The sequence below is a fragment of the Mesocricetus auratus genome, unplaced genomic scaffold, assembly GCF_017639785.1.
Source record: "Mesocricetus auratus isolate SY011 unplaced genomic scaffold, BCM_Maur_2.0 Super-Scaffold_100028, whole genome shotgun sequence".
Lineage (NCBI taxonomy): Eukaryota > Metazoa > Chordata > Mammalia > Rodentia > Cricetidae > Mesocricetus > Mesocricetus auratus.
This window is the reverse complement of record NW_024429209.1, coordinates 14,846,156-14,863,686: the sequence shown is the minus strand read 5'-3', so window position 1 is coordinate 14,863,686 and position 17,531 is coordinate 14,846,156. Positions and strand designations below refer to the sequence as shown.

General features: G+C 53.8%; 1 protein-coding gene across 3 annotated transcripts in view; it reads left to right on the top strand.

Annotated features, from left to right (window-relative positions):
- The window catches only part of Nfatc2 (nuclear factor of activated T cells 2), a 115,741-nt gene that overhangs the window by 84,820 nt on the left and 13,390 nt on the right, over positions 1-17,531 (top strand). For all 3 annotated transcript variants that reach the window (XM_021229742.2, XM_005074439.4, XM_021229744.2), the window contains exons 8-9: positions 461-587; positions 2,364-3,059. In XM_021229742.2, coding sequence (XP_021085401.1) covers positions 461-587; positions 2,364-3,059 — 823 coding nt within the window. The remainder of the gene's footprint in view (positions 1-460; positions 588-2,363; positions 3,060-17,531) is intronic.

Below are 17,531 nucleotides of genomic sequence, written 5' to 3'. Positions count from 1 at the left end.
CTCCCTCCGTCCCTCTTTATTTTCTTCCCCCTCTTCTGTGTCCCTCCATTCCTTCCTCTTTTCCTTCCTTCTCTCCTTCCCTTCCTTCTCTTTTCTCCCTCTCCCTCTTCCGACCCTCCCCTCTCCCCCACCCTCCCGCCTGTCGCTCTTCCTCCCTCCTCCTTCCCTGCCTCCTCCCCACAGTGAACTTGATAGTTACTCAGCAAGAACAAACTGCACTTAGTGAGCTGGCCACTCATGGAGCCCTAGGCACTTTGGTTTGTGGCCCTGGTTTGTTGTTGATCTTCACACACTTTGCTAGATCAACTTTCCTTGCTGGGATGAAAAGTCAAATTCCCTTCGATCAAATTTCTCTGTGAATGTGGGGAATGAAGCCTGCAGTAGGTGGACTTGGTTGGGATCTTGGTAGAATCCTGTATGGCTGTATGCGGTCATGTTCATGACAACTGCTTCCTTCTAGAACATGCTTTTTGTTGAGATTCCTGAGTATCGGAACAAGCACATCCGCGTACCCGTGAAAGTGAACTTCTATGTCATCAACGGAAAGAGAAAACGAAGTCAGCCACAGCATTTTACCTACCACCCAGGTGAGCGTTCTCCCCGACACCCCAGGTTCGCAGACAGCACTGGCCAGGGCTCAGGACCCCCGAGGTCTGCTCCCAGCTGGGTTACCTGGGGACATGACCCACCCCTCTGAGCCTCGGTGTTGGAAGGCACTTCCCTGCGTGAGCCTGGTGCCAGGTGCCAGCTGCCATCGTCATCCATGCTCTCCTTGGCGGTGGGAACGGACATTTGCAGACAGACAGCGAGCAGATGCCTCTTGCTGCCCCTCCCTGCCTGAGGTTTGATCACATTCTGGGTCAAGGTGGACATGCTCTAGAACTCTCAGGGTCCTTGACTGTCCCCACATGGGTGGAGTCACTTGAGGCACACCCAGACTAGAAGGTCTCATTCATGAAATTCTGTAGGCCCGAGAAAGTGGAACTAACCTCACAGAGTGCTTCCAGTGACAACTCCTAGGCAACTGATAGGTTAAGTAACTACGGCAGTTGCAGAATAAATTGACTCACCCTTGGGAAAGCCCCCACCTACACCCCTCCAGGTTAGGGAAGGGCCACTGGCCTGTAAACCCGTAATCCCAGCCCTGAAACCCCTAGTGCCACACTGTCCCTGGCTGGTCCACACATCGGGCCTTGGTGGGCTCAGATTCCGCAGGGTGCATAGTAGACTTGCATGATTCCTATGAAGATGCCACCATGAGGACTAATGTGACATGCTGTGAGGAGCAGAAGGGACATTCCATGGGCCCCAAAGCTGCAGGGAGAACCCGTGTAAGCTGCAGGGAGAACCCGTGCAAGCCGTGCATGTGTAACAGTCCTTTCAGCAAGGAGGCTGTCATCTCTGCTCTCTGCTGTTCCCCCCCCCTGTCTGCAGTAGCGAGGCCTCCCTGGGCTGAGCATCGGTGCTTGGCTGGTGGAATGAAACCCCAGCAAGGTCCACCCCTCAGGTCTTTAGCTTCCAGAACTGAGACGCTGCCCTTTGAATGGCATTTGCAGACGTGGTCTTGGGGACCTGGAGTCAGAGTTGTAGTCCTGCCTCCTCCACCCCTGACTCTCGGGAGGCTGCTCCACCCACACTTGGTGACAGTCGTCTCCGTTGATCATTTGTGTAGTCGTCCCTCCCTCCTGAGCCTGGCGATAGTGAGGGAGGATGTTTGGACTTGCTATGAACAGTCCCCGACAAAGGCAACGTAAGGGACAAAGGTTTTATTTTAGCATTGAGAGGGGGCACCGCCTTTCATGGAGGGGAAGGTATGGCAGCAGGAGCGGGAGGTGGCTGGTCACATTGTCACAGTCAGGAAACAGGGCTGGTCACATGGCGTCACAATCAGGAAACAGAGAAAGCATGCTTTTTCTTCAGTCGAGGAACCCAGCCCTTGGCATGTTGCTGTCCTCATACAGGGCGGGTCTTCACACTCACCTCATGTGAAAGTTGAACATCACTGTGTTGGACAGTGTCCAGGAGGAGGAAGCACAGCAGGGAGATGATGGGGACACATGGGTAAAGGGACGGGGGAGTCGCCACACCCTTTCTCCTCTACGCTCCAGCCTTGGGTAATAAGGCTGCACAGATAACAACCTTCCTCTATCCATCCACAGCTGGGAAAGCCTTATTTCAAGAGCATTGCCAAGGTCAAGTTTCACTGAAGAGAATTTCATGGGGTACCTTGGGGCCAGCATCAGAGCAGCCATGCTCCCACGCACTGGGCCCCCAAACCAGGCTTCCAGTCGCCGTCCCTCCTCCTTGGTGCGCACACTCACACGTAGCCACGACTGCTGCAGCCTGTCTTTTCTCTCCCACAGTCCCGGCCATCAAGACGGAGCCCAACGACGAGTATGACCCGTCTCTGATCTGCAGCCCGGCCCACGGGGGCCTGGGGAGCCAGCCGTATTACCCACAGCACCCAATGCTGGCTGAGTCGCCCTCCTGTCTTGTGGCTACCATGGCCCCCTGCCAACAGTTCCGCTCGGGGCTCTCATCCCCCGATGCCCGCTACCAGCAGCAGAGCCCCGCAGCAGCTCTCTACCAGAGGAGCAAGAGCCTGAGTCCCGGCCTGCTGGGCTACCAGCAGCCGACCCTCCTGGCAGCACCCTTGGGTCTGGCTGATGCCCACCGTTCTGTGCTAGTGCATGCTGGCTCTCAGGCCCAGGGCCAGGGCTCCACCCTGCCACACACATCCTCGGCTAGCCAGCAGGCCTCTCCCGTGATCCACTGCTCACCCACCAACCAGCAGCTTCGCGGAGGGGGGCACCAGGAGTTTCAGCATATCATGTACTGTGAGAACTTCGGCCCCAGCGCTGCCAGGCCTGGCCCTCCTCCCGTCAGCCAAGGCCAGAGGCTGAGCCCAGGCTCCTACCCCACAGTCATCCAGCAACAGACTGCCCTGAGCCAAAGAGCTACCAAAAACGGACCTCCAGTCAGTGACCACAAGGACGCTGTGCCCACTGGAGTGACGGTCAAACAGGAACAGAATCTGGACCAGACCTACCTGGATGACGGTAAGGAGCTGTGCCGGCTCAGTGGCCCCGTTCTGGAAGACCCCCGCCCCATACGGCCCAGTCTGCCCTGCCACCTCCTTGGTCCTCAGTATCTCATCTTACCCTGAGGGCCAATACAGGATAACCTTTAGTGTCACACACACACCCCGTCTCCCCGAGGGAGCTTGGGAGCGGGGACCAGTCGTCATAGGTGTCCCCTCCCACCACTCCGATAGGAAAAGCCAGTGAAGGGAGTTCTGGCCACTGGAGTGTCCCCTGAGGTCATGAACTGGGTCTGTTTCACCACTTCCACACTCTTTCCGTGGCCAGATTTAGATGGACGACAGGAAAGCAGAAGGCACGGAAGACTCCTTTCTTTCCTGTGGAGGAAAACCCCCACTTTGTGGCCCTCTTGTGTGCATGGGGGAGGGGCGGGGCGTGAGGAGGGAGCACAGCTTTGAAAGGGGCTCTATCCGGAGCATGAATGGGGGCTGCGGGCAGCTCTGGCACGTGCTGCCCGGACACAGAGACCATTGATGGGGGTTAGCGATGGGTTTCCTTCCGCTGGGACGAGCTCCGCTGATGGCCTGGCAGGGACAGGGACAGGATGGGAGAAGGGCTTTGTGTGAGGTACCCCCAGCGTGGGCACATGGCCTGCACAGAGACATGGCTCGTTAGAGCAGCCGAGACGGGTTGGCTGGGCTCTCAGAGGAAGGCTACACTCACCTGAAGGCAGAGAGGGCGGGGCAGGCAGAAGAGACTTCTCTCCCCTTTGAGGCTCCAGGAGATGAGAAATCTGGCTTGGTGGTTTCTGAAGTGGAGAAAGAAACCCTAAGTGGCCAGCTGCTCCCTACCCCCAGCCCCACAGCTCACAGTTCATGGGCAGTAGCAGCTGGTACACGGTGGAGTGTCCCGCACCCAGAACATCCAGGGACGAAAGTGGTCCGGAGTTGGGGATACTCTTTAACACTGTGTTGCCACTGCTGCCTCCCTAACCCCCAAATCTGAAATCTGGAGAAATCAAGAATTTGAAACTTCCTGGGATCATTTTGACACTCACATTTTGGATTTTAGAGCATTTTAGAGTTTTGGATTGAGGATAGTCCAACCCAACCCCCCAAAGCACAGTAACTTAGGACCATTAACTCCTAGGAGCCCAACAGGAAGCAAGGTAGGTGCTCTAGAATAGGTGCTGTGGTTACCATGGAGACCTGGGACTGATTGCAGACATGTGGGTGACAGGAAATTATGCTGTTTGCTCAGAGTCTTTGAAGTCCTGCCCATCCTGGCTACCAGGTATTCTGACACTTCTGACCTCATCTGTCAGCAATGATCTCATCTCTGTGATGGAACTGTCACCCAGAGTGACAAAGATCTTTGGGGACAATTAACAAAGTGCTGCCCCTCGTGCCTGGGCAGACCCACCTGATAGCGATGCTGTGTGTGAGTAGCGATGGAGCCTGGGGTCAGACGCACCAGTGAGGGACTGCTCTGAGATGACCTGGGCATGCTCCATCTGTGAAGGTTGGACCTTGGTGACAGCCAGTCTTGCTGCTTGATTTAAAGAGAGTTGTTGGCGAACAGTGCTCAAGAGAGCACCAGCCAATGGTAGCAGCTCCCAGAGCCCCCGAGTAAAACTGGCCTCACTCCATGTAGAGGCGGGTGACTGACCCCATGGGAGGCAAGGTGCTTTAGGGATTCATGTCTGGACAGGGCAAGTGTTTCCCAGCAGCCTCTGGGAGGGGTTGATTTGGTCCCTGGGAGCAGAGATGCGTCAGCCCCTCCCAATCCCACCACCATCTTGCATTAAAGAGGCATGCTAGCCACCTCAGTTACAGAATTGCAGGTAGATACCTCAGTGGGTCAGAGGTGGGTCGTCTGTGTCTGCCACAGCCACACATGTACAGGTGGGGTGGCTCCTGTTACAGGGGAAGCAGCTGGGTTTGGGGGCCCCATGGGGCCTCTGGAGGTGGCTTTCTAGACACAGGCAGGCTCACAGGTGTGTTGGGGTGAGCTCCCTCCCCCAACATGATTCATCTCAGACATGGAGAGACCTGAGCATCGATGGCTTCCACTGTAGGAGGCTTTTCCTCAGTGCCTCTTCCCAGTGTTAGTGACCCCCCCAGCCTCCTCCCTGTAACTGGGAAGACTCCTCTGCAGGAAGGGGGCTGTGGATTTAGAAGGTGAAAAGGTTGGGTTGTTGCGGGACTTCTCAGAGCCCTGGCTGTCCTGGTTGACATTTAGAAAAATCTGGAAGACCAGGAGGTGCCCTGGCACTTCCTAGACAGCAACGTATCACACACGTTGAGGGGAGCCATTCCCAGCTTCTTCTGTTCTCTGACAGCTCATAGTCCTCGAGGTGTGGCCCAACAGCAGCTCTGGCCCTGCAGCCCAGCGCTGGCCCCCTCAAATGCTACATTCTTCTCCATGTATGCTTTGTCTCCCTGGGCCTGAGCCATGTGTCCCCAAGGCAGCAAGGTGTCATCGGCCATTTCATTTGGTGTTTGGCTTGCTTTGTTCCCAAACCTCTGCTTGGTAAGGCCTGGTGTGCTCTGGGGTGAACTCAGAAAATGTGGGTGCAGTTTGCCTCTTGGTTGCCAGGGCTTTGGGTCCTCAAGAAAGGCTCCTACACCCAGGACTCCCCCACACATCTCCTCGGTGGCATGGGGTTCTTGATCTGTTGTTTGGGGTGTAAAGCAGACAGACAGACTCAAGACATGCTTCTGGCTGCCTGGGGGTGCCTGGGTCTGGGGTCCTTTCGGTTGTCATTCAAAGGGGTCTCTCTCCTTGAAGCCAGAGCCGGTAGCCCAGACCATAGGCCACACACGGGCAGTGTGTGAGCAGGGAACAGTGCACATGAGTCTCTGCACAGAGGCCAACATTGACCTTGGAAGTTTGCCCAACCTCTCCCCTGGGTCCAAGGAGCTCCACACCCTGGTGTCTCCAAACTTGGCTTATGATCAAGTGCCCTGCCGCGTGTCCCTCCTCTGAGCTACAGTCCTGCGTGCTCTTGCCTGTTTGGCGCCTGCTCCTTCTCGGGCAGAGAGTTTGTCTGCTTTTCTCACTCTGGAGGTTAAAGATGCTGGCAAAGTCGCCTTGGGAGGGGAAATGAGGGACGTTCTGGTGCAGCAGGTCCTCTTCCTCCACCCTTGACATGTGGTCTGTAATGCTAACCTGGTTTGTCCTGGCTCATGGACCTACTGAAGCCTCAGATTGTGCCTGGACAGTTCAGGCTACATAAGGCAGCTGGTCCAGCAACCAAGTCCTTCCCCCATCCCTTCACCATCCTCTCCAGCTTACCTGTCTTCCCACTTCATTCCCGCCCCCCCCCCACCCGTCCTCGGCCTCTGATCTCTTCCACCATTCATACCCAGACCTCCAAGTATTCACTGGCTGCCTCCCAAGCCAGGCACTGCCCTAGGCTTTTGGGGGAGGGATAAGAAACAAGCCTTGGCTTGGGGCATTTTTGTTATGTTCGGGGACAGATGGAAGTGTAGATGTCAATGTTTAAGGGAGTGAATCATGACAAAGGAGGGAAGTCACACAGGTTAGGAGCTGGAGGGTGGCATTGCCACAGGAAAGTCTGAAGGAAGAGCATTTCGGGAGTGGGAACAGCAGGTGACGGTGGCCCTGAGGTCAGAGCAGCAGGTGGTGTTAGGGTTTTCCAGCAGCAACGAGCTGGGTATGTTTGGAGAAGATGACCTTGACTGCCTTTGAGAAACAGATGTGAGAGAGGCGAAAGTTGGGAGAAGAGTCAAGTTCACGTGTCAATTCCAGGACAACCAAAAGTTTACAGTCACCTCACTTATCTCCAGCTTCGGGTTCTTCTGTTCAACTTCAGCCCAAAATATGAAGTGGAAAATTCTGGAAAGAAATAGCTTTACACATTTTTTCCTTTAATAGTTTCTTTTTATTGTCAGTGGTTTAGTTTGTAAATTAAACATTTTCACGCGTTTGTACACTTAGATAACAGCAAGTATTCATAGGGCCCACTAGGGTCTGCAGTCTGAGAATCTCGGAGTGTGGGCCTGGGGGTGCTCATGCATTTTAGACATAGCTGGTTTTGGTGAAGGTGAATCCCTAGCAGGAAGGAGACAGAGTTGGGCTGTTCAAGATGCATCTAGAAGTGCCGAAGTAGGACAAGAATGTAGGCCATCTCTACCACTTCCTTAGTGTGAGTGCATGGTGGCTGTGGTTTGTGTGCCTGGATGCAGGGCCTTGGGAGAGATGCAGGGAAGGGGGACTCAGAAGTGACTGTCACCTGTGACTCTCAACATTGATGACTCCTCCTGGGAGTCATGTTGATGCCACAGCTGAACTGTGGTTTGAGGGTCATCAGGCCAACTCACCACCGAGCCCACCACAGGCCCCGGGGGCATGGGTGTGCCCTTGAGTCTTAGCCACAGGAAGACCGTGGGGGATGAAGGAGCACAGGCCCAACTCAGCAGGTGTCCTTGATGTCTTTCTCCCTCCTGGGGAGAGAGGATGTGGTCTGGTGCTGGCTGGAGCCTGGAGGTGACCTGTGAGGACGGCCCTATGGGTGTGTGTGGGAAGCACTGTTTTGAAAGATGCTCAGCTCTTGTTCTTCATAGGAAATGCATGAACAGCAGACACCGACTGGATGAAAACTAAGTATTCCTCCACCATATTTAAATATTGAGCTGTGTCAACACCCACCCCCAAATCAATAGTGTAGTGTTACAAAAGGGTCACCCAAAATTACAGCCTGGATCTTCACAGAATGCTTTGTACATGGAGTGAGTACTGGGGTTTAAACCCAGGCCTTGTACATGCTAGGCAAGTGCTCTACCCCTGGGCTACATCCCCAGCCCCCTTCCCACTTCTGATGGTGGCTTCTTAGTCACTGAGCCCTGGGACATTAAACAGACTGTGTTTATGTACCGCAACCCTCTATAGGTATGAGGACCTGCAATATGTGAGTTTTTTTTTTATTCCTTCCCTTGTAAATGAGTAATACCAGCGCCTTGGGGACAGTGTCATTCACCTTGGGAACTTCTGTCTTGGGTCCTTGATCGTGAAACCAGCTCAGCTTCTACAGGAGGAGCACCGCACACTCCCTGTGCACAGGCACTGTGAGATCACTTGCTGTCATGATCATGGAGGACAGTGTCTTACACATCTGTCCCATGGCAAGCAGGGCCAGTTCTGGCTCATGCCTCCAGTCTCGGTTTGGGGCCTGATAGCTTTGGAGGTTCTGATCGCGGTTCCTGCCTGAGTATGTGTCCTTAGTGCCCCCTCTGTGGTAAAAATGGCCTCTGATGCTGATGCTCAAGGTTATTCTAAGAAGAGAAATGGGAGCTTCCCAGTAAGGGGTGTGCGTGTGTGCACCTGCATGCGTGCGTGCGTGTGTGTGTGTGTGTGTGTGTGTGTGTGTGTGTAGTGTGTAGTGTGTGTGCACACTTGCATGTGCACCGTGTGGAGGTCAGAGGGCATCCGTGGGTGTGGGTCCTCACCTTGCACCTTATTGGAGACAGAGTGTCTGTTGTTCTCAGCTGTGTCGTCCAGGCTACCTGCAGCTTCTGGGAGGTCGTCTCTGTCTTCCGTCTCACTGGAGGAGCGCTGGGCTCACAGGCGTGCGCTGCCATGCCTTCTGCGTTTTGTTTTTTTGTTTTCCGAGATTCGAACTCAGGCCCCTCAGGCTTGCATGGCCAGCGCGGTACCCACTGAGCCACCTGCCGACACCCTGTAAGGTCTATGACAGGGATCTGCAAGCATGGGAAAGCAGTTAGTCACACTGGTCAGCTCCTTCTGCCTCTCCTCCAAGAGCAGCCACAGCAGCAGCAGCACGGCCATAGGCCCAAGGACTCTGGGCCGTGCAGTTATGGGCTGGGGGGGGGGAGCCGGGCTTTAAAGAAGGGCCTTGAGGTTGACTCAGCCCGAATCCCTCTCATCCTGCCTGGCTTCCTCTTGTCAGTTCAGCCAAGGCTCCTTACAAAGTTCAGAAAACCCCACATGTGCACAGACAAACCCACAGAGTTGACAGGGGTTCCCATTTGCGATCCTGTGGTGGGCCTGAGTCTCTCCCCTCCTGGCGGTGGCTCAGTTTTGTGCCTCGGTGAGTACCTCCACCCTGCCCCCTTTAGTACCTCATGCCCACGGTTGGGCCGCTTAGACCTTCCAGTCCATTCTCTGTGTACTCCATGCTACTGGCTCATATGACAAAGCTGCCTTCCCACTGCTGCTGCTGCCAGAGAAGCAAACTCTATCTCTCTGGGATTCTGTGAGACAGATGTTTTCAAAGGATGGGCCCTTGCCTTTGGAGGCCAAAAGACACCAGAGACACGGAAAGCCTTTCCCAGAGCTGCTGTCCTCGCGGCCTGTGTGGCAGAGTAACAGGTCCTCCATGGGCAGATGGCACCCAGCATGGAGAAAAAGATGCCACTGCCCCATAGGCGTCTGCGTCTCTCATGAGTCACATGAGCTCTTGAGCAGCCACCATCCCACGGGCTGTTGTCTTGCCGTCATAGTAGGGAAAGGGGGTAAAAGGAATGGGTAGCTCAGCATTTGGCAAACGTCACAGCGACCTCTCTGTACTTCAATTCCTATTAGGACAGAGGCAGGAGGACCCAGACGCCTCTTTGTCTCAGTGAACACCCTTGTGTAGGGCCCCCTGGGTACCGCATTTGAATCAGGGCAGATGCTACAGCCACTCTGGGGGAAGTTGGGGTGTTACTGCATATAGTGTTGTAGACTACGCTGGGCCCCCATCTCCCAGACCACACATAAAGTAATCTTGTGTGTTTATGCAATATGTAAATATTTCCCTCAGATATCTGTTCTAGCTGTACCCTGCTTCTCTGTGGAAAAGCACACCCCCAAAAAGAGCGAGTTGGCGGCTTAAGGCTAGGAACTTACTGGCCAGCATTCGCCAAATCTTCCTTCTATACCTTCTCTGCTCTTTCTTTCCCACCAGCAAATTCACTTTGAGCAGCTGGTGGGGTTTTGTTTTCCCAGGGGCTTAGCCCCACCCTGTGCCTCTTTTGTGAAGGATGTGTAGTTTTTTCCCCCATCCCACAGAGCTGCTGTTTGGGTTTGGGCTTTGGGCTATACCCTCCACCGTGCTGGTGGACTTGCTTCCTGCCCTGGATGCTCTGGGCTTGATCTTAGCACCTGGAGAAGGGCTTGGGTCTGGGGAATGACTAAACCATCAACTTGGCTCTTTCCCACGGCGTTTTTGACACCTCTTTAATTTTTTATTGATCTGGGGATCCAGTCACACTGAGACCATTTCTAAAGGAAGGCCCGGCCTGCTTAGCTCATCTGCACCGTCCGTTCTGTGTCTGCAGAGGTGGAAGACACTCGGGTTGGGGCGTGAGGGGCGTCTGCTCCGGTCCGTAGTCACAAAGCCTGTCGGGTTAGGGCTGGCGTCTGTTTTACCCTCTGTACCGCTCTGAAACTAGATCTCCGGGCAGGTGAGCTGAATGACAGCCCCTGGGTCACATTGCGTCCAGTGTGGGGCAGCCAGCTTGGCTTTGCGGCAGGACCCTGGGGTGCAGGCTCTTTGGACTAAAGAACCTGCTGTGAACTACCAAATGAGTTTCATCTGTGGCCCTTTGATTCTGCTGTCCCAGAAAAGCTGGAAGGACACTCCCTGGCCGCTGGTTTTCCAAAAGTCTGGACAAGGGGAGGTTCTGTTGCATAAACAGAAGAGGGTAGGAGGCCTGTGAAATGGCCAGCAGCTGGTGCTCTCAGATTTCTGGAAGTTGATGGGGACTTTTGAATTCTCAGCTTTATTGGGCACCTAAAATGAATTGATCCCAAGCTGATTAAAGAGTTCTCTCTACGTCTCCCTAACACATGGATTGAGTTGTAGTTAGCCCTTGGATGTGGGAAAGGGGAGGCCCGCTGGTGTAGTTAGCCTGAAGATTCTTGCTTGGCCCACCCACACAGTGCTTTTTAAAAATATATTTAGGTTAGTTGTCGATGTTAAAGAAGTGGGGAATTGTACAGAAAATAGGTTTCCAGGGCCCCTTAGAAAAGCCAAGGTTCTGGCCCCTTTCGGCCCACGTTCCGCTCACTGATGTCAGGAGGCAAAGGCCAGGCAGAGCCCAGGCAGGATGGTCTCCTACAGACAGCAGCCACTCACTGCACACCCCTACCACTCGCCTCCTGCGTCACCGTGGAGGACCGGAGCTGGGCTACTTAGCATCACACCATCTGTTGGCTGGCCTGGGTCACATTCCCTTAGGGACCCATAGGCATTTAAATTTGTGATTCACTTCAGGAACATCATTGACCCCTGCGGCTGTCTAAGGCAGGAACTGCACAGGTGGGGACCTTGGGGGGCCCCACGGCTTCTGTCAGCTGCTGCCTTCCTCCTTATGGCTGGGGGCCCTTGAGAAAGTTTCTCCCTGACTCTGTGTGTATGTGCTCTTTGTCATGAAGGTCAGAGGGTCAGCACCGAATCTTCCTCTCTCACTTGTCACCTTACATTTTTCTTTAGGTTTTTTATTTAAATTAGAAACAAGGTTGCTTTGTATGTCAATCCCAGCTCCCTCTCCCCTCCCCTCCTCCCATGCCCCCCACCAATCTCCCCAGCCCCCCACCCAATTCCTGCTCCATTCCCCAGGGAGGGTGAGGCCCTCCACGGAGGATATCCAGAGTCTGTCATTTTGTTCAGGGCAGGGCCTAGGCCCTCCACCAAGAGTCCAGGCTGAGAGGGCATCCCTCATTGTGGGATGGGCACCTAAAGTCCATTTGGATGCCAGGGATAAATACTGATCTACTATCCAAGGTCCCATAGATTGCCTAGGCCTCCTCACTGACAACCACATTCAGGGGGTCTAAATCAGTCCCATGCTGGCCTCCCAGCCATCAGTCTGGGGTCCAAGAGCTCCCCCTTGTTCAGGTCAGCTGTTTCTGTGGGCTAAACCAGTCCAGTCTTGACCCCTTTGCTCATCACTCCTCCCCTCTGTCACTGGGTTTGAGGAGTTCAGTTCAGTGTTAGCTGTGGGTATCTGCCTCTGCTTCCATCAGCCATTGGATGAAGGAAGGTTCTAGGACGGCATATAAGGAAGTCAGTCGTCAGACTCGTTATCAGGGAGGGCATTTAAGCTAGTCTCTCCGCTACTGCTTAGTTTGCCACCTTACATTTTTGACTCAGGGTCTTCCACCGAACCTGGAGCTCACTAATGTGGCTGGCCAGCGAAACCCAGGGATCACCTGTCTTCCTAGGACTGGGACTGTCGGCGTGTGCCAGCATTTTACGTGGGTTCTGGGTCCACACGCTTGTACAGCAGGAACTTATGCTGAGCCGTCTCCCAGCCCGTCTCGTTTGCCTTGATTTTATCTTGTGTTTGTGTTAGGATTCGCTGGAGAGTGGCTGCCTTTGTTCTCAGTGTGTCTGCCCCACATTGCTCCTCTCTCAGACAGCCGCCCCCAAATGTGTCATAAGGATGAGCTGTCCCAGCATTTAGTCAACCATTTCTACTGCAAGAAACGTGAATGTGGTGGCTCGTCCTGTGGAGTTTCTTTCTGTCTCTACCGTCCCACTGGGGAGGTTCGGCCTGGTCCTTTACGTTAGCATGCCGTTTGAGAGGTGTGGCCGGCTTCCATAACTGACAGGCTACCTACCTCACAGGAGGGGTGGGACTTCAGGTGGCCTCATCCCAGGAGGTTAGTAGTGCTTGCTAGGGAATGCTTCCCCCACAGATCCCCCAGGATGCTAACTGTGCTGGGTGACACTCTGTTCCTATCCAGCTCCCACAGTATACTAACTGCGCTGGGTGACGCTCTGTTCCTATCCAGGCTAACTGCGCTGGGTGACACTCTGTTCCCACCCAGCCAACCCTTCCTCTCCGGTAAGCTGGAAAACAGCTCTAAAGGGAAACTTCCCTGGGCCCACAATGGGAGAATTCAGAGAGCTGGGAAAGCCAGATGAATGCCACAATTCTTCTCCATTATTCCCACTTTACACATAATAGGTCAGTCTATTAGCGTCCTTCCCTGGTGACCAATTGGAGTTGTGTATGTGCAACTTATTTGGAGCCATTATGAACTCATGGCCTTAACATAATTGATGTTTTAAGGTTTGAATGGCCGGTTTGAGCAGGTCCTTTTGTCCCTATCATCGACTGGATATAAATAAGGACTTCCTACCCTGTCTTCCTGTGCTTATCCATGTGCCCAAGGCATCAGGAAGGAAAGAGTCCTATGTGTAGACTAAGGCCTGCATGTTTTATTAATTATATGAACAAATAAGAATCAAAATTACATGCTCCCTATTGATATTCCTTGAGTGTAAATTTGGACCAGAGTCCCTCTGACCTTTGACCCCTCTGGTTGTTTAGCGAAGGCTGGCTAGAGCCTCCACAGCCGTGACTCTCTAAAGGGCCTGGGGATGTGGCTCAGGTGGCAGAGTGTGGGAAACCCTGGGGTCCGTCTCAGCACCAGTGAAAAGCAGGATGGGGAATGCCGGTCATCCCAGCACTGGTGAGCTGGAGCTCAGCATCGTCAGGGTTTACAGAGGGAGCTCAGGCTAGCCCTGGGCTACCTGACCTAGTCCTCAAAAACTAAGGACTTTAAAAAAATTCCCTACTTTTACCATTGTCATTCCTAAAAGTGAGAAAATTTTAATCACATAAGATGCAGTGTTCACAGTTTTCAATTGTTCTGTAAATGCTCGTTATAGATAATAAGACATTTATAATATGTATCTGCATATTATATGTTAGTTACATTGTGGTGTGTGATGTATATTTCATCCTGGATCCAAGCAGAGCGCAGACTCTGGCCAGCTTAGTGTCTGGTCACTTTCTACGTAGCCCCTGCTCTGTCCCGCTCTGGGACGTCTCATGCTCTGTAAGAGGTGGCTATGCCGTATAATCTTCCAGGGTCTGGAGGGTCTGTGTGTGGCATTATCAGTGAGCAGCTGTCTCCGATTCAGCCGTGATGGCGTCCAGGATGCCTCATCAGAGTAGCAGCTCCTGGGCTGCGGGCAAGGACAGTGCCTGGACTCTGCATGCCTTCTCAAACCCACCCTTCACTCCACCTGAGTGGCTCCCCAAATCCCATGCCCGTGGTTTCCCTTTGTTTCCGATCAGTTGTCTGAACTGTGCGCTGGGTTGGCAGGCCTGAGAACACTCCTGCAAAACCGGCTTCCCTGCAGGGTTTCCTGGGAGTCGCCTTTGCTCCCCCCCCCTCAGCTGACTGTGGCTTGCTTGTTGCCTTGTTGCTGCAATTCTAACCTATTTTTTCCACCCTTGTAGTTTTCCACACACTGCTTACCTACCCATCCTGCTGCTGTTTCCAGGTTTTTCTCCTTGCTGTCTGGGATCTTCTTTTCCTCCTGGCATGTGTGCCTGGGTTTATAGCTCAGGTGAGACATGCCTGCGGAGTTGCTTGGTTATGGGGTGTCCATGCTTCCAGCATTGGGAACAGGCTTGTCTTGTGATGTGGTTGCATCAGTAGCACAAGTCATTCACTGTTTTCCCTGTCACAGGGGCCACATTTCTTATTGATACTTTGTGTATATGTGGGTATGTGCACACTAAGGCAGGTTCCCACAGGAGTCGGAAGAGGGCATCATGTTCCCTGGAGCTGGGGTTACAGGAGGTTATGAGCTGCCCAAAGTGAGTACTGGGAACCAAACTCAGATCTTTTGGAAGAGCTGTGTACATTCTAAACCGCTGACCCATCTCTCCAGACTCACACCTTTCCATTTGTTTAACTGGTGTATGGCAAATAGTGTCTTTTGGTGACAGTTTTCTTCAGTCAAATTCATTTCTGAAAGATATGTACTTAATGTGACTCTGGTAATCCTTGCCACACTGTCACCAGCTGGCAGCAGAGCGTCACGCAGAGCTTGAAAGGCATGCAGGGTCTCACTCTGTCCTGCAGGGTCAGCACCGTTAGACCTCAGGCCATGCTGTTACAACTCACCAGGGTTCTGAGTTACCACGCTTAAGGGCCAATGAAGGGGGCTTACTCGCCTGACGTCATTAAGAGACTCTGCTGTGTCACTCCCTGGGCACAGGAGCCCGACCATCACCCTGCACAGTTCCACTTGGGGTTGACTTCCAGGGCCATGGTTTTCTGTGTTAATCACCCATAGTCCCATCTGCTGAGATGCCCATTCTATCCCACGCGGGCTGTCAGTGGCTCCCTCACACCAGAGCAGGGCTCTCTCCCTGGGCCTTGTCCCCTGTGTCAGTTTCTGTTGAGCCGTGACACACTTGGGTTGACTCTTTACGGGGGTATGGTACATTAGCTGCGGTGGTGTGTAGGTCCTGGAACAATCTGACTATCTTCTGTGTTCTGCTTGTGTGTCCTTCTGTTAAGTCAGCTCTCTAGCCTCCAGAACTCCACTGAGTTTTAGGTCAACCTTAGATCATGGACCAAGGAAAAGACCTTGTCAGGCAGATGAATGGTGTGGCTCAAAGGTCAAGGCAACATCCTTGCCTTATTACCAGAAAGCATCTAAGAAGGACAGCCCTGAACGTCAATGCCCAAGATTCACCTCTGATCTCCACATGTGCTCCCACGAGCGCACATGGGCATGCGCACACACACACGGTCCCTGTGGGTGAAGACACACTACTAGGACCTACCTTCCAGAAGACTGTGTTACTAGCCATGTGCCCAGAGTCTTGTTCTAACCCATCCTAGAGCCAGGTGTCTGCTAACATGTCTCAGATGGGACAAAGTGGGATGACATATATCCAGGTATGGCGCCTGTACGCTGTGCTTTTCTAGGTGCTTCAAAGGCAAGCTTGACTGGCCAGCCACCCATCTCCTGGTGGCAGCTCCTGTGCACCCCTGACAGTCCTCTAGGCCTCTGGGCAGGGTTCTAGGTTATTGAAAACATTGCCCACCGAGGTGCCTGGTGGGCAGGGGTAGGTCAGAGATGAGGTGCTGGGTTCGGCCCTACAGCACTGTCCTGTGTTGCTTGGATCTTGCAGATGTACATCTCTCTCGGGCACAGCGGAAGGCAGGCGGTTCCTTCGCCACCTTGGGTTTGGTGCAAACCGCCACCCACCTCTACCCAGCAGCATGCCACTGCCTGGCTAGTACCTCTGCCTCACTTGAAGTCGGAGGCTCAGAACTGTTGGGTTTACTCATCCTGAGAGCTGGGGACAGTTGGGAGCAAGGTGCTTTTCTCAGAAGCCCCGAGGCCTTGCATGTCTGGCTGCTGGCGGCTGCTGGGGGCTGCTGGGGCTAGCTTCCCTGAGGCCTCTGGTTTGCAGCACTGGGTGACTCAGAATTCTATTCCACACGTGGTCAGCCTGAGGCAGCTGGTGCTCCGTGAGGGCAGGATGTGATCTGTAATTCTGACCCTCCCCCTCTGAAGGAAGAGGGCCCATGTGAGATGGATGTAGGCTGAGAGCCACCATCTTCTGCATGGGTTCCCATGTTTCAGGTAAGGAGGCTGGGAAGATTCCCCCACCCCGTGACTGCGACAGCATGCTGGCTGGGTCTTAGCTGCCACCACCAGTGCCTCCAAAGCCTGAAGTTAGGGATGACTGCTGTTAGTTACCTTTATAGAGGTGGCAAGGATGTCCCCATTAAAGGACAGGGCAGAGTTTTGGGCCCCAGAAGACTGGCTGTGATGCTTGTCCTGAATTACGAGTCCCTTCCCTCTTCATGTGGCTGAGTAGGATGGGCCGCTGGGAAGTGAGGCTGCCAGCTGGAGAGACCTGGAGGCCTGTGAAGATGCCAGGGGCAGAGGAAGGGGAAGATGGGCAAGGGTGGAGTGACTGCGGCCCCTGCTCTTTGGATAAACCTTGGCACAGGCTAGCCCTGTGGTCTTGGGTGGACACCTGCTCTTTGGATAAACCTTGGCACAGGCTAGCCCTGTGGTCTTGGGTGGACACCTGCTCTTTGGATAAACCTTGGCACAGGCTAGCCCTGTGGTCTTGGGTGGGCAGTTCCTTAAGCTTGGTGCCTTTCAGAGAGCATGCCTCAGGACATTATGGACGAATTACTTGGGCACAACAGGCCCCTTGAGACTGTAGCAGTCAGTCAGGCTGTGTAACAAGATCCCACAGACATCCATCTTCTCACGGTTCTGGAGGCTGAATGCTCAAGATCAGGAATCCGGTGTGGACCGCTCCGTGATGAGCCGTCAGGTTCACAGACAAACCTTTCTGCTGTGTCTGTAAGAGACACACACAGATGCCCCTGGGGCTCTTGGGAACGCACTGTTCCCTCATGGCAGCCTCATTTTGTATTCTGTGAGGCTTCGCATGGAACCTAGGGTTTTGTATGTGCTAGGGAAGCTCTCGATCCCTCAGCTTCATCCCTGACCGTGAGGCCCCATCCTCAAATGCCATCACACACGGGCCGACAGCTCACAGTACGAACTTGGGATCAGAGAGAGTTCGGCCCACAGCAAGTAGTTGGGAGGAGGGTCATACTCGGTGGACAAACCAAAGACACACGTGCATTCCATGACGGCCACTCCAGGTGACCACTGAGTCACAAGTACCTCAGCCGGGCCAGTAGCTCTCATTACAGGAGACTTACAACGGGGTC